This window comes from Mastomys coucha, unplaced genomic scaffold (genome assembly GCF_008632895.1).
Source record: "Mastomys coucha isolate ucsf_1 unplaced genomic scaffold, UCSF_Mcou_1 pScaffold5, whole genome shotgun sequence".
NCBI lineage: Eukaryota > Metazoa > Chordata > Mammalia > Rodentia > Muridae > Mastomys > Mastomys coucha.
The window spans coordinates 76,631,406-76,653,293 of NW_022196911.1; the positions used below are offsets into that span (position 1 = coordinate 76,631,406).

Genomic DNA, 21,888 nt, shown 5'->3' on the forward strand with positions numbered 1-21,888 from the left:
TCTCTCTCTCTCTCTCTCTCTCTCTCTCTCTCTCTCTCATTTTGAGACAAGATCTTGCTATATAGCCCTGGCTGACCCTGAACTTGACCTCCTCCTCCTCCTTCCTCAACCTCCTAGATGCTGGGATTACAGGCATGTGTGGTTTTTTAAAAAGGCACCTACTATGTGTAAGACAATTTTATAATTAACTTTTCATCTCATACCATAGTAGGAACAATGAAGTAAGGATATTCAGTCCCATTTTATAGCTGAGGGAATGGAGGTAGGGATGCTTGGTTTCTTGTTTTTGTTTTTTTTTTGGGTTTTTGAGGCAGGGTTTCTCTGTGTAGCCCCGGCTGTCCTGGAGCTCACTCTGTAGACCAGGCTGGCCTCGAACTCAGAAATCCACCTGCCTCTGCCTCCCAAGTGCTAGGATTAAAGGCGTATGCCACCACTGCCTGGCCTGTTAAATACTCTTAATTACAAGAGGATTATAAGGACAATACAGTTATGTTCTGGAATGTTCCATCAGGACCCATGATGACTCTTGCTTCTATGGGCCCTAGAAACACTCACTTTTCCCTTAGTGATCTTTACTCTCATGTTTAGGAGGCCATGTTTCTATCCTCATACTTCTCTGAATTATAGCATAGAAAACAGATTTTTCACTGACCAACCCAGTCTTCCTATACCCCAACCTGAAGAAATAAACAAGGGAAACAAAGGAATTCTGGCAAAATCCAGAAGAGGCTGTTGGATTCCCTGGAGCTGGACTCAGGTGGCTGTGAGCTTCCTGATATGGGTTCTGGGAACCAAACTTGAGTCCTCTACAAGAACAGTTTTTGCTCTTAATCTCTGAGCCATCTCTCCAGCCCTAGATTGTATTTATTTTAATTAAAAATAAAAGACAACAGTGTTATTGTATTGGAATAGGAACATAAAGATTTTTATAATACAGATTAGCTTGGGTTTTTTTTTTTTTTTTTTTTTTTTTTTTTTTTTTTTTGGTTTTTTGAGACAGGGTTTCTCTGTGTAGCCCTGGCTGTCCTGGAACTCACTCTGTGACCAGGCTGACCTTGAACTCAGAAATCCGCCTGTCTCTGCCTCCCAAGTGCTGGGATTAAAGGCGTGCACCACCACCGCCCAGCAGCTTGTTTTATTGACAGAAAGAATGCAAATAAAAATGACCTTTAACCACTGAGATACTAATGCCCGGACTCTTTCAATGAGCAAAGGCATGGAAGCTAGTTCTGACCCCTTATCCTAAAGTCTATCATGAACAAAATGAGATGGACCCCAAGTGAAGAATCACTGGGCATTGGTTGTGGTCTCAGTACTCTCTTAGGGTCTGATACTGTGTTTTCCTGTGTACTAGGAGAGTGCCCCCTTGTGGTACAAACCTCAAGTTCTACCGAAATGAAATGCTGCTTTTGCGGTTCAAAGAAGAGATGAAGAGGCTTGGGAACAATCCCAAAGTTAGCTTATTAAGGGGGTATTCAGAAACTGGGACTGTTGGTGCAGACCCACAATTGAGCTACTCAAATTACATGGAGGCTAAAGCAGAAAGATCCCAAGTTCAAGGCCAGCCTGGGAACTTAGACTTTGTCTCAAGAGACTAAAGAAAAAAAAAGAAAAAAAAAAAAAGGATAATGAGGGCTGGGGATGTAGCTCAGTGGTGGAGTGCTTGTTTACCATGTAGGAGACCCTAGGTTTAAGCCTAGAGTTGGACCTGGGAATGCGTCCCCTGAGGAGGATTGAAGTCACTGTGTTATGTTTCTAGCTTCCTCTAGACTCACCTTATATGAAGCTAAAGTGAAAATGCCTTCACTTCAGGTTTGCTTTAGCAGCAGAGGAAGGAAATGGGGACTGGAGAAGTGATCGAAGATCAAAAGACAGAGCCTGACCCTGATCGTTCTAGTGCTATGCTTGGGTCTCAACTTGACCTTTAGAGCAACCAGGAGCAAGCAGAGGCCATTAGATAAAAGTGACTTGAGAGCTTGTTTGTTGGGAAGATAACCAATGTCAGGACTTAGAATGAGGTGGAGGGATTCGAAGCTTCATGGCAACGGAGCTGGAAAAGGTGACAAAGTTATCTTTAAGGGCAGAACTGATGGATTGTGAGATGTACTGGGAGGGAAGAAGGAACAACTGAAAAGACAATTTATATGTAGTGAGCTGCTCAAATGCTTCCCACAAACCCCACTTGCTGCTCACCATTATTTTATTAGCTAGATGTCAGCATCATTATTGTCGTCTTCTACGTAGGAAAACTGATGCCCAGAAGGGTTAAGCCATACACACACAGCCAGGGGAGTAGGATGCCTTATCTAATTCTGGTCACATCAATAGGTTCAAACTATGTCCCATGATTCAGGGTGCAGTGAGTGCCAGAGGGGGAGGCAGTCTGGGTCCAGTGTTAGATGTGTACTGGGCATCCAGGTTGCACAATCTCCCAGTTGCTAGGAGTCTTTGATAATTAGAGTCTCCAGGTTGCTAGGTAACCTGAGTTGCTAAGAGTTTCAGTTTATTATAGGTCTTGGGCTGTTAGAAGCTCCAGGTTATTTAGATTTTCAGTCTACGAACAGCTTCATGTTTCATGAAGGCTCCCAGTCGCTAGTGACATAAGCTTTTAGGGGCCTGAGGCTTTTCAAGCTCCCAGGAATCTGAAGTTATTGAGTGGCTAGTGTGTCTTTTGGTCGGTTGCTAGGAAGCAGAGGGTTTGAGGGGGCTCTGAGTTTGTGGACAGCTTCTAAAGGTGTCAGTTTGCTCAAAGCCTCACTCTTCAGCACCCCCAAGCTGGTCAGGGTCCCTGAGTTACTAAGGGCACACACTCAGAATCGCAGGTCTCCTGAGTGCTGGGACAGTCAGGTTTGGAGCTGCATGCTTCTCTCAAGGTGTTTCCAAATTATTTATTTTGGAGTAGTTGATCTTGCTCAGCTCCCATGACAGTATGGACCCTGATTCACAGGTCCTGATTCATTCTACACAGGGCTCTATAGAGTCACCGAGGTGCTGGAATAGGAAGTCCTTTGGAGCCGGAACTTGATTCTAAAGCAGCCTGATATTCTGTTTCTGTTGTCATTATTTGTCTTCCAGCTAGTCAGCTGTTAAGATTATGATATTAGGTTTCGAACAATTCTGGAGTTGACAGACCCTTAAAACAGCTAAATTAGCCTGTGTTTTCCTTTTTATAAGAAACCTTATATTTCCCAATAGTTACTGACACATGGAATTGTAAAAATATTGGAGATGCCACATTCCTTTCACTGTTTCCCTCAATGGGAAATGCTGCCTGGCCCAGTGAAATCAAGGCACTGACTTTTACTACAGTGTGTTTGCTCACCAGCTCCACCAAGTCACAGCACTGTCCTGTCACAGCAAAGATCTGCCCTCACCACTCTGTAGTTACATACCTCTGAGACAGGTTTTTATTGTTTGTTTGATTTTCTTAATTCTTTTTATTATTTAAATGCATTTTATATATCAAACATTAATAATATTGAGTATTTTGAAAATCAAATACATAAAAATTTTGCTCAACTTTTATATTCATATCCTTTCATACCCTAAAATATCATTAATGAATATTTAATGTTATCCATAACTGAGGATCCTATATCTAATGTTGAATACTAAATTGTTTCAAAACATACAGAATATTCTTTGGGAATTAAGCATAGTAAAAGCATAAAATATTAAAAATGAACCATTAAGAAATATATTCAAAAGTCCTTACATGATACCACCTGACATAATGAGAGTATTTAAAATGCATTATATATCTGTGTACATTGTCTAACTATAAGTTTACTTAAAAAAGATTATTGATGTTTCTAGGAGAGAAATTATTTTATCAGCAAGTATATTTTTAAAATTTCAAAATAGCAAAAACTCTTTGAAGTTAAACATTAAGGAAATGCTAATTTCAAGCACAGTGAGAAAAATTATCGATATTTCCATGATGTTTGTAGAACATGATTTAAATATTTTCAACTGTTAATATTCAACAGACTAATTATTTTCAGATATATTTTATTGTTCTCTCTCCCTTTTCAGTTGTGATTTTATTAATTTGGATACAGACTCTGTGCCCTCTGGTTAGTCTGGTTGAGGGTTTATCTATCTTGATTTTTTTTAAAGAACCAGCTCCTGGTTTTGTTGATTCTTTGTATAGTTCTTTTTGTTTCTATTTGGTTGATTTCAGCCCTGAGTTTGTTTCCTGCTTTCTACTCCTCTTGGGTGTATTTGCTTCTTTTTGTTCTAGAGCTTTCAGGTGTGCTGTCAAGCTGTTAGTGTATGCTCTTTCCAGTTTCTTTTTGGTGGCATTTAGGGCTATGAGTTTTCTTCTTACCACTGCTTTCATTACCACATTGGCAATGTATCCCATAAGTTTGGTATGATGTGTCTTCATTTTCATTAAATTCTAAAAAGCCTTTAGTTTTTTTCTTTATTTCTCCCTTGACCAAGTTATCATTGAGTAGAGCATTGTTCATCTTCCAAGTGTATGTGTACTTTCCATTGTTTTTGTTGGTGTTTAAGAACAGCCTTAGTCCGTAGTGATCTGATAGGGTGCATAGGATTATTTCAATCTTCTTGTATCTGAGGCCTGTTTTGTGACTGATTATATGGTCAATTTTAGAGAAGGTACCATGAGATGCTGAGAAGAAGGTATATTCTTTTGCTTTAGGATGAAATGTTCTATAAATATGTTAGATCCATTTGGTACATGACTTCTGTTAGTTTCATTGTGTGAGACATGTTTTTAAGTGCAATCACTTAACCCCTCTTCAGAGCCTCTTGTGTGCTTCATCCATTCATAAGTCAGAGAAATAAACAGAACACCAGTCATGCTCTTGGCCAGCCAACCAGTACACCTCAAATTATAGTGCAAGATGGCTACTCTTGAGTAGGGCTATGCCAAAGTAGAGATACAAGGAACTAGACTGGAGGCTTGAGGAGGCAGAGCAGTGGGTTAACCCTCTTTGCAAACTTTGTAACGCTAGGCTGATTTTGAGTGAATGGAAATGGTTTGGTATCAAGTGAGGAAAGATTACTATGGGGAGGCAGGAACTTAGACTTCCAGAACTCAAGGGATGAGGTGATCTTGGGGCTTGTGTAGGAGGAGAGATATGTAAGACCACCTGGGCTGGGTCAGCAGCACCATTATGGATGATGAGCTCTATCATTGAAAGGCTGAAAGTGGGGGGATGGGCTTAGCATGGCTTAGATCCTCAACACTACATAGACTTGGCATAGTGGCACATGCCTGTAATCCAACCACTTTCGAGGTGGAGGTAGGAAGATCAGAAGTCCAAGATCATTTTGGGTTACTCAGAGAGTTCACAGACTGCTTGGGCTATATCAGATTCTGTCTAAACAAAACAACGAAAAATAGGAGAGGCAATGATGTATTCAGCCTTGTCATTTATGAAGAACCTCTGATATAGAGACTAATGGTCCAGATATAATGTCATAACATACCAGAGTGTTGGGAGCAGACATAGTAGAACCATCTTTGATGGTGTGTGTGTGTGTGTGTGTATGTGTGTATGTATAGGTGTATGTGTGTTAGTTGTCATCCTCTCAAAGGAAATGATTTGATCAAGAGATACAGGCAGTTAGGACAGAAGTTTATTTAGCAAAGCGAAATACATACTCCAGTGAGAGGCTGGAAGGTGCTGTCCTGAAGAGGAGAAAAGCATTTGAGTAAGTTTGTATTACGAAACTTCAAGAAGTTGTTATGACTGTTCAGGAAGTGAGCACCATATTCACGGAGCAAAGTGGCCCCCTTTTCTTCCCAAGTCATGGGGGGGCCAGATCTCCTTCTAAAAAGAGTATATTTCTTCTCAAAGTGTTCTAGAAAAGTCCACAGGGGGATGTCAAAACCACAGTGCATTTGACAATGAAGCCAGGGTCTTTGTGGACATAGGTTGAGAAAGTGCTGTGGTATCTTTGTTTCTGATATAGTGGGAACCACCTAACTTCAGCTTCAAGGCTATTTAACTGTGAAGCCACCTTGGCCACTAGGAGACACAAGTAGGAAGACACACACACAGTGTTTTGCTTGTTTGTTTTGTTTTTTGTTCTGGTTGCCTCATGCCTAACTCCTTACCAGTTCAGCATTGCTTGGGAATTACTCAGGGTGGGAATTACTCAGAGGAGCCGGAAAAGACTGGATGAGCTCTTCTCCACGATTATTGATTTCCCCTTTCTTCTGTCTTTGTCAGTTTCCTAAAGAGAACATCCCCACAATGCAAGTCCAAGGTGAGATGAAGACGTTGATGGCATCTATTGAGAGATCCTATGCTTTTGCTGCACCAGTGAAGGCCAACACAGCATTAACTCAGCTGAGGGGAAGGCCCTGAGTGGCTAGAGTGAGCTTGTGCCATCATTTTGAAAATGTTCAAGTCCATCCCAGACTCTTCTGAAGCATAGGTCTTCAGAATATGGTTTTTTTTTTTTTTTTGTTTCATTGGAGCCCCACCCCCACCCCTGCACCTAATAACAAACACAAGAAGCTGCTTTTTGCTTAGTGGAGTGCCAGGTACTGTGTATGACACTTTGTGTGTTGTCTAATGACCTATCATCTTCCATGGGTGGTTGTTTTTTTCCATTTCACAGCGGGGATACTGAGGCCCAGCAAGAACAGCTATATTGCCAACCCCATAGAGCTGTTTGTGAAATCAGTACTCCATCCTAGGTCTGGCTTCTTTCAGCCTGATGCTCTATGCTGTAGGAGTCGTGAATCACAGAAGTGAGGGAGGAGAGCAGCCTGCATCTATCTATGTATCTATCTATGTATCTATCTATGTATCTATCTATCATCTATTTATCTACCATTTGTGTATATACATAAATATATATCTATAGATGCTATAATCTATATCCATTTCATCTGTAGATGCTATAATTTATATTTATCTATTTTCTATCCACTACTTAACTTCCAATCTTCTCTCATCTCTATATCTATCTATCATCTATCTATCCATCCACACATCTATCTATATCGTCTATATCTATCTTCTATCTATTTATTATCTATTGATCACCAGTTTGTCATCTATCTACATATTTATGTATGTATGTGTTGATCTATCTTCTATTCAAATATTTACTATCTGTGTATATCTATCTTCTATAGATTCTGTTATCTATTTTCTATACAACTATTATCTATTTTTCCATCCTTCTTTTTTTTTTTTTTTTTTTTTTTTTTGGTTTTTCGAGACAGGGTTTTTCTGAGTAGTCCTGGCTGTCCTGGATCTCACTCTGTAGACCAGGCTGGCCTCGAACTCAGAAATCCACCTGCCTCTGCCTCCCAAGTGCTGGGATTAAAGGCATGCGCCACCACCGCCCGGCTCCATCCTTCTATCTAATCTATGTGTCTGTCTATTTATGGAGAGGGAAAGGTTAATGTGGAAACTGGAACTGGCTCATGCACTCATGGAGACAGAAAGTCCTGAAAACAGATCCACTCAGAGGCTTGTTTCTTAGCTGATTCCATAGCCAACAAATTAGTAAGATTGTCCACCACAAAGCATGTCTTGTTCGGCAGCAAATCAGGAGGCTTCCTGCACCTTACCGTGAGAGGAGGAGCTTTATAGATGGTCAGCGAGGACAACAGTAGGACATAGCCAACTGAAATGTATTTAGACAGTCAAAAAATAATTGACATATCCAGGGGCTGGAGAGATGACTCAGCTGGCAAGCATGAGGTCCTGAGTTCAAATCCCCATCACCCAGGTAAAAGTTGGATGAGTTGCATTAGTGTCTGTAGGCCCATGCTACTGTGAAGCTGGAGGTAGAGACAGGGAAATACCTGGACTTTAAGGCTTTGATCTTCAGTTTTTGATATTTTTGTTCTTGACATTGGGTAAGCAGATGTGAAAGACACATCAGGCATCTGCTAACCTGGTGGGATGATGAAGCAAAGTGCTATGGAGAATGTGATAGATGGAGTAGTTATGCATCAGCACCGGACTCTGTGCAAGAGCCTAGGGACCCTTAGGTGACCCCAAGCAGTGCAGAGAGTGAAGAGCTTTGAGGAGGACTAGAAGCAACCTGGGTGACAGACAGAGAGGCCTTGACATATAATACAATACTATACAAGGCACGTGTGGAACAATGTAAGATCTGTGGTAGCAACAGTGGCCCCTCAGCCCAGGGGGCACTTTCAAATGAACCAGGGGCATCCATAACAGGCGGCTTGGGCCCTTGCCACAGAGACGGGGGTGTTATTGGCTGGTGGGTGGGGACCAGGAGTCAGTAGCATGTATCCATGGAGGACAGGAAGGTATGGTGAGAAAGGCTTCTTGGAGAATATGAATCTGCAGGAAGTTGGTAGGGGATCTCCGCTAGGCTGCGGTCAAGGCTGTGAGCTTGCACTGCAGAACCAGGAAAGAAGAGCAAAGAGCCGAACAGAGAAATAAAGAGCCACTGAGCCTGCGGTGGGACCCAGTTTGCCCTCATAACTGTATCCTTTGAGCTGTTGTTGCTTCCCATGCCCATTTAAAAGTGAAAGTCAATAGGGAAATAACAAAACATATCATAAAATAAAATAAGCTGAAAGAATACTCAATAAAAAAGAAGCGGTGGAACAGTAAAAGCGGACGGCTGGTGCAGTAAAACCTGGAGGAAAAAAAACCCCGGGCTGACAGAAATCACCACCAAGGGCCAGGAGATAAAAGGATGGCTAGGGTGAGCTCAAGCATTCCGCTGGTGGGCGTGTCCCTGCTTTGCGCAGCCTCAGCTCCGCCCCACCCTGGCAGAGAGAGATGATGATTATTTACATTCTACAGAGGAGGAAAATAAGCTTTGGGAGATGCAGTATGTAGCTATAGCTGAGAGTGACCAGGACAGGGTAATGTCTCCACTTCCCTGACGAGGAAATGGACGTTAAGTTGTCAAGACTAACCAGTTGCTCAGGACAGGAGCAGGACTTTTGAACCCACTTTTTCCATTGCTCTGGGGTTTCAAAGTGTTTTTTCAGTGTGTGTGTGTGTGTGTGTGTGTGTGTGTGTGTGTGTGTGTGTGTGTGAGGGGGTGTGGTGTGTGATGTGTGAGACATGTGTGCATGTGTGTGTTGTGTGTGGTGTAAAGTGTGTGTGGCATGTGTGTACATGTGGTGTGTGTGAGACATTGTGTGTGTGTAGTGTGATGTGTATGGTGTGTGTGGTGTGTATAGAGGTCAGAGGATAACCTCAGGGGTTACTTTGAAACAGTGTCTCTTTTGCTGATTCCCACCATATGCAGCACAGACTTTGAGTAGCTGGGAATTCTCTGGTTCTATTTCCCATCAATCTATAGGAGTGCAAGGTTATAGACATCAGTGCTAGAGCTGAGGTCATAGATGCCTATGTGATATGGTCAGCTTTAATGTTAGTTCTGAGAATTTGAACTCAGATTCTCATGCTTGTGAACAAAGCATTTTAAACCACTGAACCATTTCCCTAGCCCCAAGGTTCTATGTTTTTGAACTTAAGTTCTGGGCTCTCTCTGCTGAATAAATGTTCAGGCTTGGATGCCTAGTAGAATTACCTGGTAAGCATTTAGAAATACTTGTCCAATTAGATATTTCTATGAACAGCTATCTGGAAAAAAAAAAAGCACATTGTCACTAGTTAGCAGGGAAGTGCAATATAAAAATCACAGCGAAACCTCTTACATGTCAGGTTGATATTTATCAGCCACAACAAACATTGATGATGCGGAAAACTGAGAACACACAGTGACGCGCCTAGAGGAAGCTATGTTAATGGAGATAAGCCAGTCCACATGCTCGAGGCTCCTAGAAGAATCAGAATCAGAGAGTGGAACAGGCCTGAGGGAGGGGCAGATTGGGAGTCACCAGCTAACGGGCATTAAGATTCAGTCAAGCAAGACGAACACTTCTAGTGGTTGACTGTGCAAGTCTGTACTATCCAGCGACGCTGGTAATGTATTGTGTGCATTTACAACTGTAAGGGGACAGATTTCCTACTTTAAGTATTCTCATGGCCTTTAAAAAACTTGACTTGTGGACTGAGTAGGTTGTATTTATATATCTAGGACTATAATATAAACAGCTAAATAAAAAGTGGCCATAAATTTGAGAGAGGGCAAAAGGGGATAAGTGGGGGAGGGAGGAAAGGTAAGAGGAAAAGGACATAATTATATTTTCCTTCAAAAAAGGTATTTAAAAACTAAGCTTAAGTTGCCATTGCTACTTAGTTACTGTATTTATTTTGATATATGTGTGTGTGTGTGTGTGTGTGTGTGTGTGTGTGTATGTATCTATGCATCTATCAGTCATTTTTTATTATAATTTAAAAAACAAGACAAAACACTGGTGGGGCTGGGGAAATGGCTCAGTGGTAAGATCACTGGCTGTTCTTCCTAGAGGACCAAGGTTCCATTCCCAGCACTGACGTGGCAGCTCCCAACCATCTGGAACTCCAATTCTAGGAGATCCAACACCTTCTGGCCTTTGTGGGCGCTTCACAGATGTGGGGTACAGACATATATGCAAGCCAAATACCCACACATACATTTAAAAAAAAATAAAGAAACATGGTGGTAGGGGGTGGAGCAAGTTCAATGCTCACGCGGTTAGTCTGGATTGAGCCAGGAAGCTGAGGTAAACTTGGTACAGCTAAACACTTGTGACTTCTCTGTGATTGCCATGATCTACTGACTGAGCTACCAACCCTGAGTCCTAAGCCCTTTATAAACAGTACAATTTCATGTAATACATTTGGTGTAAAGCAGGGATTATCACCTTCACTTGGGAACTGAGGGAAGACAAGGGTTAAACTCTTTTCTCTGGTAGGCACTGTCGCCCAGGTGGGAGCTCAGGACTGCAGCTCTGTGCTATAGAGCAGGGTTAGTTGATGCCCTGCAGGCAGCTGCTCCATGGGGCACATGGATGTCATAAGCTGTTCCTTCTGCTTCTCTACTCTCAGGCTTTAGGGGCAATAGTGTATCTTTGGCCTTGGGTCGATGTACACTGAGCACTTGTCATCTAGATAGAGGAGGGAGGTGATTTGTGGCTCAACATTGAGGAAGAATCTTTTAAAAGAGAGTGCCATGAGTGAGTGAGTGAGACAAGCTGCCAGGAGGCAGTGGGTTCATACAGTTGTGTCTGGGAAGCTGTGTCTGTCAGGGGGGCAGAATCATCCTTTGGAGTGCTGTGTGTGTGTGTGTTTGTGTGTTTGTGCGTGTGTGTGTGTTATGTGGTGTGTGGTGTGATGTGGTGTGTATGTGTTTGTCTGGTATGTATGTATGTGTTTGTTTGTGTGTGTGGTGTGTGTGATGTAGTATGTATGTGTGTTGTGGCATGTGATGTGTATGTGTGTGTGGTGTGTGTATTTGTATGGTGTATGTGTGTATAATATGTGGTGTGAATGGTGTGTGTGTAATAGGTGTGTGTGTAATATGTGTGTGTATAGTGTGGTATGTGATGTGTTGGTGTGTGTGGTGTGTGTGCATTTGTATGGCGTATGTGTGTATAATGTGTGGTATATGTGGTGTGTGTGTTTAGTGTGGGGTGTGTGTATGTGTGTGAATGTGTAAGCAGAGGTGGCCAAGAAGGGATGTGATTGGATACTTCTGACATGGGCTGGGGTGGTATAGCACAGTTAGCATAGTGTTTACATACCATGGATGAAGTTCGGGGTTTCTTTCCCAACCAAGGCATAAATCTGGCATGGTAGCACATTCCTGTAATTGATCACTTGGGAGGCAGGGGAAGATCAGAAGTCCAAAGTTGTCCTTGGCTAGATAGTGATTTGAGATCAGACTGAACTACATAAGACTCTGAAAAACAAAATAAAAACGGAGAAATAGATGCCTCTAAAATGCTCTTGCACCTTGTAACTGAAGGGCACAGATGATCTCCTCGAAGTTCCATGAGTGAAAGCAAGTTCTAGAAGATGAGCTCACAGAGCCAGGGAGTTCTAGAAGGGCTTAGGTCAATCTGGAGTCTGATTTCTCCCTCGTTCTCTCAATGCCTTGTGCTGGGACACTGGCACGATTGCAAAGGGTGTCCTGAGCTGAATCAGGACTTGGAGCCACAGCCCTAGCTGTCATTGTCACCACCGTTTCAGCTCTGGTAGGCAGGACTCCTGATCTGTGAGCCTCTCTCTCTGAGTCCTGGTGGTGTTAGCAAGAGGAGCTTGGGAACAGCAAAGTGGTGATCAGAGATGGAGAGAGGGGTGGATCCTATTCTACACAGAGACTGGGTGGGGGGAGGAGAGATATAGAGAAATAGAGATAGAGACGAGATAGAGACAGAGACAGGGACAGAGATAGAGAGGAGAAAGAGATGGAGGGAGAGAGAAGGGGAAGAGGGAAAGGGACAAAAAGAATAAATATGAATAAGAGCATTTGCTGGCAGGCCTCTGGTCTCTGAGTTACCACCAGATCCATTTCCTTAAACCTTTGGACCTGCTGTGAACTGCTCCAGATAAAGTTATCTTGAAGTCGCTTTACTCTGAAAAATACCATAATATCACAAACACTCACTGGGTAGAATGAACTTGGTTTCCTCATCTATACATTGAGTATATTAGTCCCAGCTCTTTGAATGGTTAAGAGGATTAGATGAGATTAAGTTTAGAAAAATACTCACAAAGCACCTAGTCCTACAGCGTTGAAGGACTCAGCAAAGGTAATAATTATCTCCCTCCGTGAACTTTGAGAAGGGCTCACATTCTGTAACTTCAGTGTACTTGAGTTTAAAGAATATCCATTGAACAACCTCTCTACACCAGCAGCTCAGTTTGCCTTTCAAGATATGACGATAAGTAGGATGAGGCCATGTTCTGTGGAAGGTCACCTTGGCTGGGGGGCAGGGGGCTGATCCATATTATAATCCAGTAAGAAGATAAAGTTACTCTACCTGTCTACAGAGACGGTCCCTGCCAGGAAAGCCTCACTGGGGACTCACCTTGGATGTGACTCATCCTTGAGGCATCAATAAGAGCTATCTGTGCAGAGGCAAAGAAAGCTAAATTGCTAGACAGTAGACATCTCCAGAAGAGTGACCAATGTAGTGTCACAAGAGCTGAAGGTATAAGTGACAGACAAGCTGGCTTTACTGGGTCATAAAGGGGGCCTCTGGACCTTGGTGGAGATCAGTGAAGGGGGAGCTGTTGGAAAGTGTTACATGACCAGGTTTCACATTTCAATTCATTCTGGTGCGTGTGACATGTGTAGGAGAGTTTGAAGATGTCAAGACGAAACATAAGGAAACGGTAAGGAAGGCGGGGTGGTGGTTTGAACTTAAGGAAAGATTGTGCTCTTGGAGGGAAGGATCAACAAGTCCTTGACATTAATTGGCTCTGGATGGATGAAGGTGTAGGCTGGAGAAGTAAGGGACAGCATCCATATTTCTATCATATTTGAGGAAGCAGGTGCTCTGTGATGTGGAGGAAAGCCAGAATCAAGAAGAACAGAGTTTGGCAGGAACATTATCCTTTCGATGAGTTTAGTTTGAGGTGACCATGGGGTAGGTATTGCCAAGAGCTCAACTCCTCTTCAGTTCTTAGAAAAGATGCAACAGGAGGCTATTTACCCTGCAGTTGCTGTTAACAGCAGGAACATCCTAGGCCTTCCTGATGTGGAACAGGGTTCAAGGTAGAAACTGGAAAACATCTCAACATTTAAGACTTGATCAGAATTGGGTTATGCAATGTAGGAAAAATAGTCAGGAAGCAGGGGGCACTGTGGGAACTAGCAAAACCCTGATTTCAACATGGAAGTGATTGGCAAGAGAAATGTCCCCGAGGGCTCCTGCGAGGTACATCAGCAGAGGTCTCAGGTGGGTGGTGGGGAGACCTTGTGACTCCAGATTAGCAAACAAGGGAGAGCCAGATAGAGTGGTGCACACCTGTAATACCAGCAACTCATGAAGCCAAGACTGGAAGACTGTTAAGTCAGTTTGGGCAATTGGTAAGGTCATGTCTCAAAATAAAATGGACCTGGGGACCAAGGGACCAGCGGTGTAGGACAGTGGTGGAGCTCTTTCTCAGCCTGTGAAAGACCTGGGATTTGATCTCCAATACAAGGAAAGAGAAAAGAAGAAACAAACAAACAAACAAACAAACAAGAAGAAAAGAAGACAAGATAAAGAAACAGGGAGGCAGTATTAATTCTCCTCTCAGAAATTTGGATGAGAAGATCAGAAAAGTGAGATCAGTACAGACAAGGATAAGAAACAAGCAAAGATATTCTAGAAGCAGGGGCTCTCAGCCTGAGCCTTTGCATGGCGTGAGAAGGAGCAGATAGAGATGAGGTTTGTGGATGTTGGAGAGAAGGCGTGCCAGACAGCATGGGCTGGGAAGGGAAGAAGAATTGAACTCAGAGGAAAGAGGGATGAGGAGGATGTGTTACTGAATCCAGGTTGGGAAGCTTGTCACGTGAAAAGCCAGTGTCCCAGAGAGGTGGGTAAAGAAAAGCAACCCAGAAAGAGAGACAGGCCTACATCTCCAGAAACCCCTTATGAGACTTCAGGAGGGAGGGAATATTCATGAAGATTGGGGTTACATTTAGAAATAAGCATCTCCCCAGGAGTGTGAGCCAGGCAGTCTTATGTTGTAACACTGACCAAGAGCGATGATCTAGTGGAGAGGACTCCTCTTATCTTTGAGGGCAAGCATGAAGGTCACATCCTGGGAATGGAAAAGGAAGCCAGGAATAAAGCAAGATGGTACCACTAACGGCAGCAGCAATACACTGACCTCGTCCTTGCTTCAGAGGACTGGTGATAGAGTGTAGGAAGCTCCTGACAAGTTTGAAGGTGGGATGGGGCTGAAGCAAAGAGAGGAAAAAAGAATATGCTTTCTTTGGTACAGTAAGGGGTGAGGTCACCTGAGAACTAAGAAGTGGGATACTTAAGGGGAGCAAGGAGGGTTTTGAAGCCCTTTGATAGAACCAAGAGAAAGACGATCAAAGACAAGCATTAGCATGGGTGCTGGTTCACCAAAGAAACAACGCCAAGTCTGCCTTTAATGCAAAGACCCAATAGCTTTCCACTCATTTTCTCTTTTATTCTTTCAACCATCTTCTAAGGCAAGTCCTATTAGTTCCCGGTCGTCTTATGCATGAAGAAAAAGAGGTGTGGAGAATGTCTCACACCTAAGACATAGGAAGGAGCAGAGGTGGATGTCAAACCCATGTGCAAAACTATGCCTTAGTCATCCTCCACATTTAGGGTGGGAGGTTGGAAAACAAGAATGCCCATGCTTTCCTTTAACTTTTAATGAACAGAGCATGAGAGTACAAAGTACAAAGTTCTTTCCAGCATTTTTATACATGGCTTAGTTTGTGTTGATCTTCCCCTTCCACCTCTACTATTCTCTCTCTCTCTCTCTCTCTCTCTCTCTCTCTCTCTCTCTCTCTCCCTCCCCCTCCCTCCCTCCCCCTCCCTCCCCTCTTTCTCCCTCCCTACCTCCCTCTCCTTTATTTTTTAAGATATAAACATTTTACACTATGGGTATATGCATGTCTATGTGTACATGAGTTCGGGTGCCAGTGGAAGCCTATGGAGGGCATCAGATATTCTGGAGCTGGGCTTACAGGTGATGGTGAGTTTCTTGATATGAATGCTGAGAATCAAATGTAGGTCCTCTGCAAGAGCATTTTACACTGCTGGGCCATCTCTCCAGCCCCCACCCATTCTGTTTTAAGATTGCACAAAGGACAGCCATGTTAGAGATTGTGTGAGTGTTTCACGTTTGGAGTTTGTGATGGGGGAGAGGAGATTGGTGGGCAAAGTTTGTGAAAGTCAGGAGTAGATGTGTTTGATGGTATTGGCCAGGGAGAGATTTAAGTGGCAGGCTGCAGAGTAGGGAAGTATGAACTGATGTTAAGATGGGGATGGGCCAGGTCCTGAAGTGGCAAAGGCAGTGCAGCTGAAAGGCCAGCGGGCCTAAGGAGGTGAAAGAACCAGGAGGCTAAAGGTAATCAGTGGCTGATGTCCTCATATCATGAGGATCTGCCCATAGAGCCAAGTACAGAGTAGAATGAGCAAGATGGGTGAATTTTAGGGAGCTTTTGCAGGGTGAGGATATAGGAGGGATAGTGAAGAGGAGACTTCAGTTCCGGACCTGAGTGTGGGAGCAGGGCCTTCCACCTGGGAGGGCTCCATGCTAACTGTGTCCCTGATTCAACTAAGGCTGGCAGATAGAAGCCAGGGGCTGGAAAGGAGACCCCATGAGTGGTGCTCCAGGAACCTTGTCCAAGGTCCCAGGAGCTTATCTGGTGTCCCATCACGGAGGGAGCCTTGCCTTATGTCCATCCTTTCACTTCTTTCCCAGGGTGCACTCAAGCCCCATCCTTCCTTCCTTCCTTCTTCCTAGGGGCAGCTGTCTGGACCCTTGGTCAGGGCTGGTGAACTGTCTGCCATCCCACAGTTCAGCCCTCCACCTGTGCCATCGCATGGAAGCTAGGAACCGGGCTCCCAGAAGACAGCTGTGCCTGCCTGGGATCACTTGGCTGGTCCTGGCATATCTACTCAGCTGCCTGGTTGCCTCCAGCAAGGCCAAGGTCTTCAGTCGCTGTGAGCTGGCCAAAGAGCTGCATGGCTTCGGTCTGGAAGGCTACCGGGGATATAACCTGGCTGACTGTGAGAACCTTTCTCCCTACTCCATCCACTTACCCCCTGTCTTTCCTCCTAAAATCCAAGGTGGACCAGATGGACAGCACCCACATGTGTTAGCCACATATTAGGCAGGCAACAGGCAGCCAGATTAGAACCATTCCTGCTGGTAGCCAGGAAGTCAAAGGAACCTACTGCTTAGAAGGCTACACCTTATCTTGGCCATGAGGATTAAACAGACCTGCCAAAAGTTAGGTGGCAAACTGGACAAACCAGTAACTCCAAATGTTACAAACTAGTGGCAGTTTCAGGAGCTTGTAAAGTACAGTCACATCTGGACTCATTTTGTCTCTTGTCCTGGCCTCCTCTGTAGAGCCCACTGGCGTCTTCCTAATTTTGCCTCTAGACAGTTAACTCTTGTACATTTATTCAACAAATGCAGCAAGTCCTTCAGTATACTGAACCAGGAGAGAGAGGGAAGGTTGATAGCCTGAGTCAGGATGGCCGAGGTGCATTCCTGACCTTTGCTTTGAGGTAACTGCTTTGAGGTAACTTCTCTATCCTTGGAGAAGTCACTTTGACCTCTGACTTTTAGATTAAGCATCTGCAAAGTAGATGGGAGGACATCTTTTGTCTTTGTGGGACAGAGGGAGCCCGAGCGTAGGAATTGATTGCGAGCACTTTGGTCTGCAGTGGCTCAACCACCTGACCTCAAAGCTTGTGTCTGTCCCTTGTAGGGGTCTGCCTTGCTTACTACACAAGTGGCTTCAACACAGATGCTGTGGATCATGAAGCTGATGGAAGCACCAACAATGGCATCTTCCAGATCAGCAGCCGGAAGTGGTGCAAAACTCTCAGCCCAAATGGCCCCAATATTTGCAGGATCTACTGCACTGGTAGGCCAGGGCTGGGCCTGCACTAGCCTTTCCTTTTTTGTTGTTTCACTTTTCTTTCTCTGTCTTTGTCTCTGGGTGAAGATCTTTAGGAGATGGATAAGGGGGCAAGCAGGGGAGGGAAGGGCTTCTGTGGATCTGAATTGGGGTCCAGGCTTAGAGCTACAGGAATGGAAGGAATATTGTCGGGGAGAGGGGGGCCAGGTAACATCTGTTTCCAGAGATGGAGAAGTAAGTGTGTGTGTGTGTGTGTGTGTGTGTGTGTGTGTGTATGTGTAGATGTGTGTGTGAGAGAGAGAGAGGGGGAGAGAGAGGACACCCTGATCTCTGCTCCCTCACTGTTTCTCTCCTCCCACTCCAGATTTGTTGAACAATGATCTCAAAGATTCTATCACCTGTGTCTCTGCTCCCTCACTGTTTCTCTCCTCCCACTCCAGATTTGTTGAACAATGATCTCAAAGATTCTGTCATCTGTGTCATGAAGATAGTTCAAGAGCCCCTGGGTCTGGGCTATTGGTGAGTAATTCCTACTGCAATCCCCCACTGTGGCCAGATCTGGAGGGTCACATCAGGGAACTGTCCTTCTGTGAGTATCCATTTTGTCTTAGTCAACACCCCATAGCTTCATGGACTAACCCTTACAATCAGTGTTGGGGATTATGGGAATTCACAAAGTTATAGTTGACACAATCAGATAGGATAGCATTGGCAATTACATGACCACATAACTCAGCCCAATTATTTTTATAAAGCCCCGTGGTGTAGAATAGATGGTAGATGAGGTTCTTTGCTTGGACCAGGGGTAGGGTTCTGGAACATCCTTCTTTTCATTTTTCTTCTTTCTTACCTACTTCAAGCAATATATTCGTTGAAGTTTTCTCACAACCAAGTCTGAGCATTACACTGGGTACTGACCTAGATGGCTGCTTCATATGGCACTCAGGTCAGGTGCTCCACAGTTGCCCTGTCTCTTTTGAGTCTCCAACCTCTGTTCCACTTATGCTTATGAAAGAGAAACTAGCAGGACAGAGCCAGAATCAGGGAATACTCCAGGAGTTTGGAGCACTGAGACTGTGGACAGATGTAATGGCGGAAAAGGTTGGGGAAGGAAGATGAGGGACAGGTGTACCCATAGTGGACACAGAGAGATCGGGCATAAGGGGCTGTGGAAGGGATTCAGGTGCAGGTGACATATGGTCTAAGAAAAAGGGGAAGGGTTAGACATGACCGAATCTTGAGATATTTCAGACATATTTATTGAAATAGATACCACCCATTGGTCTGAGAATAGTTGAAGCCCTAAGAAGTGAGTTAGGGCTAATACCAGATCTGTAGGTCAGAATGATTTATAAAATCAGGAAGAGGCAAGATAGGCTCAAGTACTATTCCAAGAGCCTGCAGCCTTGGTATCCCCACTATGGAGTAGAAGACCTGATCCTAATAGAGTAAACCAAAGGGCATCCCTGTTATATACTCGGAGTGAATTCCTGGCATAGATGACTCTTGAGAGTCTGAGGCTAATTGGAGGAAGTGGGTCCAGAAGGGTCAGTGCCACCCACTCCTTTTATTCACATGCACTGTGGATCCAGGTATGCTAAGGCCAGGAGGGTGCTGAGCTGGAGAGACAGCTGAGCTGCAGAGATAGCTAAGTCTTTCTTTGTTCTCAAGTATCTTATAGTCTAGTGGAAGAGACAGTCAACCTCTCTGGCTGACAGTTGTATAAAAGTCTTTCTGGTGCTCTATCGATCATTAGGCTCTTTGACAGTGACATCAGAAAGGACACCAGTTTTCAGAGCTAGGGATTCCTGAGATTGTTGGATCCCAGGACCCTATGTCCTTGGTTACCTTCCTCAAGATGTCAAATGTGATGGGACTGGGAAGTCATTTAAGTCCACAAAAATTACTCATCATGAAAGAGTGAAAACCCAAGTTTGATCCCCAGAACATATATTAAAAAGCTGGGTATGTTGGCATTTGTAATCCCAGCACTAGGAAAGCAGAAACAGATTTCTGAGGCTTGCTAGCCAACCAGCCCAGCTTAAATTGGTAAGCTCCAGGTTTAGTGAGAGACCCCGACTCAAAAAAAACAAGGTGGACACATCCTGGGAAATGACACTCAAGGTTGCTTTTAGCCTAACATGTACACACACACACACACACACACACACACACACACACACACACACACCAAAACAAAACTATCTGTGACCCATTCAAAGGAATGGTCCCCAAAGTGTATAGTAGCCAACAATGAAAGAACCTACACTGGCAATCAGGAAATGTTGAGTGTGTATTGTAGCCTTGGACAAGTGGATAAGTTAACAGCACTACTAGAGTGTTTCATTTGGAAATCAGGGGAGATAACATCTACCCAATCTATCTAATAGGCCATCTGGGGATAGGAGAGAAATAGTTATAAGTGGGTAGAAGGTATGTTGACATGTCAACAGTGAGGGCTATACACATGTAAAACATGCAAACTGGGAGAACTAGCCAGGCAATAGTGGCTTATGCCTTTAATCCCAGCACTTAGGAGGCAGAGGCAGGTGGATTTCTGAGTTCAAGGCCAGCCTGGTCTACAGAGTGAGTTCCAGGACAACTAGGGCTACACAGAGAAACCCTGTCTCAAAACAAAGCAAAGCAAAGCAAAACAAAACAAAACAAAACCTGTGAGAGCTATACACAAGTAAGGTGGTCTCACTGTCCCTAGAAGCACTTGGGTGTAGGAAAGGAGATTTGTATTTAGGATCCAGATTCCAACTTCTAACCCTTTGACAAGGACTCATGGGTAAGCTTGTTTGTATCTAGTTTGTATCCAGAGCATATTGGTTTGTATCTTCAGTGGTAGAACAAGGCAAGTAGATATTGTCCTTTTTTTTGACCATTCTCTCCCTTTAAAAATTTTCCCTATGTGATTGCTTGTTGGTTAGCTCAGCTTGTTGCTCTCCATCTTCCTAGTCCCTGTCCTGGCTCCTCTTCAGTTTAGAGGTCTGTACCTCTTCTCTCTGAACAGCAGCACCCAGGGATGAAGCTGATGTGGATTCTTTTTGTTTGTTTGTTGAGACAGGGTTTCTCTGTGTAGCCCTGGCTGTCCCAGAACTTGTTCTGTAGACCAGGCTTGCCTCAAATTCAGAGATCCACCTTCTCCTGTCTCTCAAGTGTTGGGATTAAAGTTTTGCCCCCACCCGCCCCCACCACCCAGCAGCTAAAGTGGATTCTTTTCTTTCTTGTTTTCTTTCCCTAGGGAAGCCTGGAGGCACCACTGCCAGGGCAGGGACCTCAGTGACTGGGTGGATGGCTGTGACTTCTAGGACCCTCTCTGGATGGATCAAACCACACACAGCTAGCTGGGAAGTGTGGACTTGTTTCTGACCCAGGCTTGGGAAAACAAGCCAAGTAATAAAAGTCTAATTTAACAGAAGCATGTTTTTTTTTTTTTTAGCTTTCTGTGGATCTACATGTACCCAGTAAAAGTCAGGCCTTCTCATCTCACTTGCTTGACTTCAGTAGACTTCAAGAAGCCTATCATGGAAGGCTTGTGGGGAAGCATCCTTGCCTGCCTTCCCCATATCTGGCAGAGTTTGGGTCTAGAGTTGCCAAATTTAACAAAAGCCAAGCCCAAACAAAAATAGGATACCCTGGTTAAATTTGAATTTCAGATAGACAACAAGTAACTTCAATGTATAGGTATGATTCAAATCTTGTAAGGGTCAAACTAATATTGAAGAACTTAGTTCTGTATCTGGAATTCAGATTTAACTGGGAGCCAATGCAGTTTTACCTGGTGACCTTAGATAACCCTTGGTGTAGCTGGAAAGGTCCCGGGGATGCTTGCTTTCTGCAGCTCTGGTTGCAGATGGCAGCCACTATGACATAACTCTCATTCAGGTGTCCCCTAACATCCTGTGGTCAGGAGGTGGTGCAAAGAGACTGCAGGGGAGGGACCACAGGGTTTCCTCCAGTTTTATTGGCCACCTTGTTCTTTAGTCCTCTCTAGAAGTGAGGTATTCAAGCATCACTGACATTAATAGCTGGTCACTTCTTGGAAGGGGAAGTTACCACATACTACCTTCCTTTAAGAAGCTGAAAAATGAAACAGATACAGGACATGTGATTCATCTACACAATAGAATACTATTCAGCTATTAAAAAACAAGGTCATCACAGTGCCCGACTAATACAGAAGTAGAGGCTCACAGCCATCCATTGGACTGAGCACAGGGTCCTCAATGAAGGAGCTAGAGAAAGGACCCAAGGAGCTGAAGGGTTTGCAGCCCCTTAGGACGAACAACAATATGAACTAACTAGTACTCTCAGAGCTCCCAGGGACTAAAACTCCAACCAAAGAGTACACATGGAGGGACTCATGGCTTCAGCAGCATGTGTATAGCAGAGGATGGCCAAGTTGGTCATCAGTGGGAGGAGAGGACCTTGGCC

At 44.1% G+C, this 21,888-nt stretch overlaps 1 protein-coding gene and 1 long non-coding RNA gene across 5 annotated transcripts in view; one reads left to right on the forward strand and one right to left on the reverse strand.

Annotated features, from left to right (window-relative positions):
• LOC116078580 overlaps positions 1-13,024 on the reverse strand; it is a 23,066-nt gene extending 10,042 nt beyond the window's left edge. The window contains exons 1-5 of one of the 2 annotated variants that reach the window (XR_004113597.1): positions 12,908-13,024; positions 11,618-11,775; positions 9,520-9,572; positions 6,092-6,210; positions 5,593-5,662 (exon numbers count right to left, since the gene is read on the reverse strand). This is a non-coding gene — a long non-coding RNA (uncharacterized LOC116078580). Of the gene's footprint in view, positions 1-5,592; positions 5,663-6,091; positions 6,211-9,519; positions 9,573-11,617; positions 11,776-12,907 lie in introns of those variants that run through there. The other variant, XR_004113596.1, reaches the window with a different exon arrangement.
• Positions 11,915-20,872, forward strand: Spaca3 (sperm acrosome associated 3). Of its 3 annotated transcripts, XM_031353891.1 has the most exons (6): positions 11,915-12,070; positions 13,177-13,214; positions 16,320-16,585; positions 17,296-17,454; positions 17,889-17,967; positions 20,696-20,872. In XM_031353891.1, the coding sequence occupies exons 2-6, from the start codon at positions 13,189-13,191 to the stop codon at positions 20,760-20,762; spliced, it is 597 nt and encodes a 198-aa protein (XP_031209751.1). In that variant the 5' UTR covers positions 11,915-12,070; positions 13,177-13,188; the 3' UTR covers positions 20,763-20,872. The 3 variants fall into 3 exon arrangements, with proteins under 3 accessions (XP_031209751.1, XP_031209753.1, XP_031209752.1); XM_031353893.1 differs by lacking the exon at positions 13,177-13,214 and having other exon boundaries at positions 16,278-16,585; XM_031353892.1 differs by lacking the exon at positions 13,177-13,214.
• The last annotated feature ends 1,016 nt before the right edge of the window (positions 20,873-21,888 follow it).

Excerpts from the sequence above, each read along its gene's own strand:
- Spaca3 (XM_031353891.1), top strand. The coding sequence starts at position 13,189 with ATGTCAAGACGAAACATAAGGAAACG. Across the intron at positions 16,586-17,295 it reads GGGATATAACCTGGCTGACT|GGGTCTGCCTTGCTTACTAC; the intron begins GTGAGAACCTTT and ends TGTCCCTTGTAG. Across the intron at positions 17,968-20,695 it reads CCCCTGGGTCTGGGCTATTG|GGAAGCCTGGAGGCACCACT; the intron begins GTGAGTAATTCC and ends TTCTTTCCCTAG.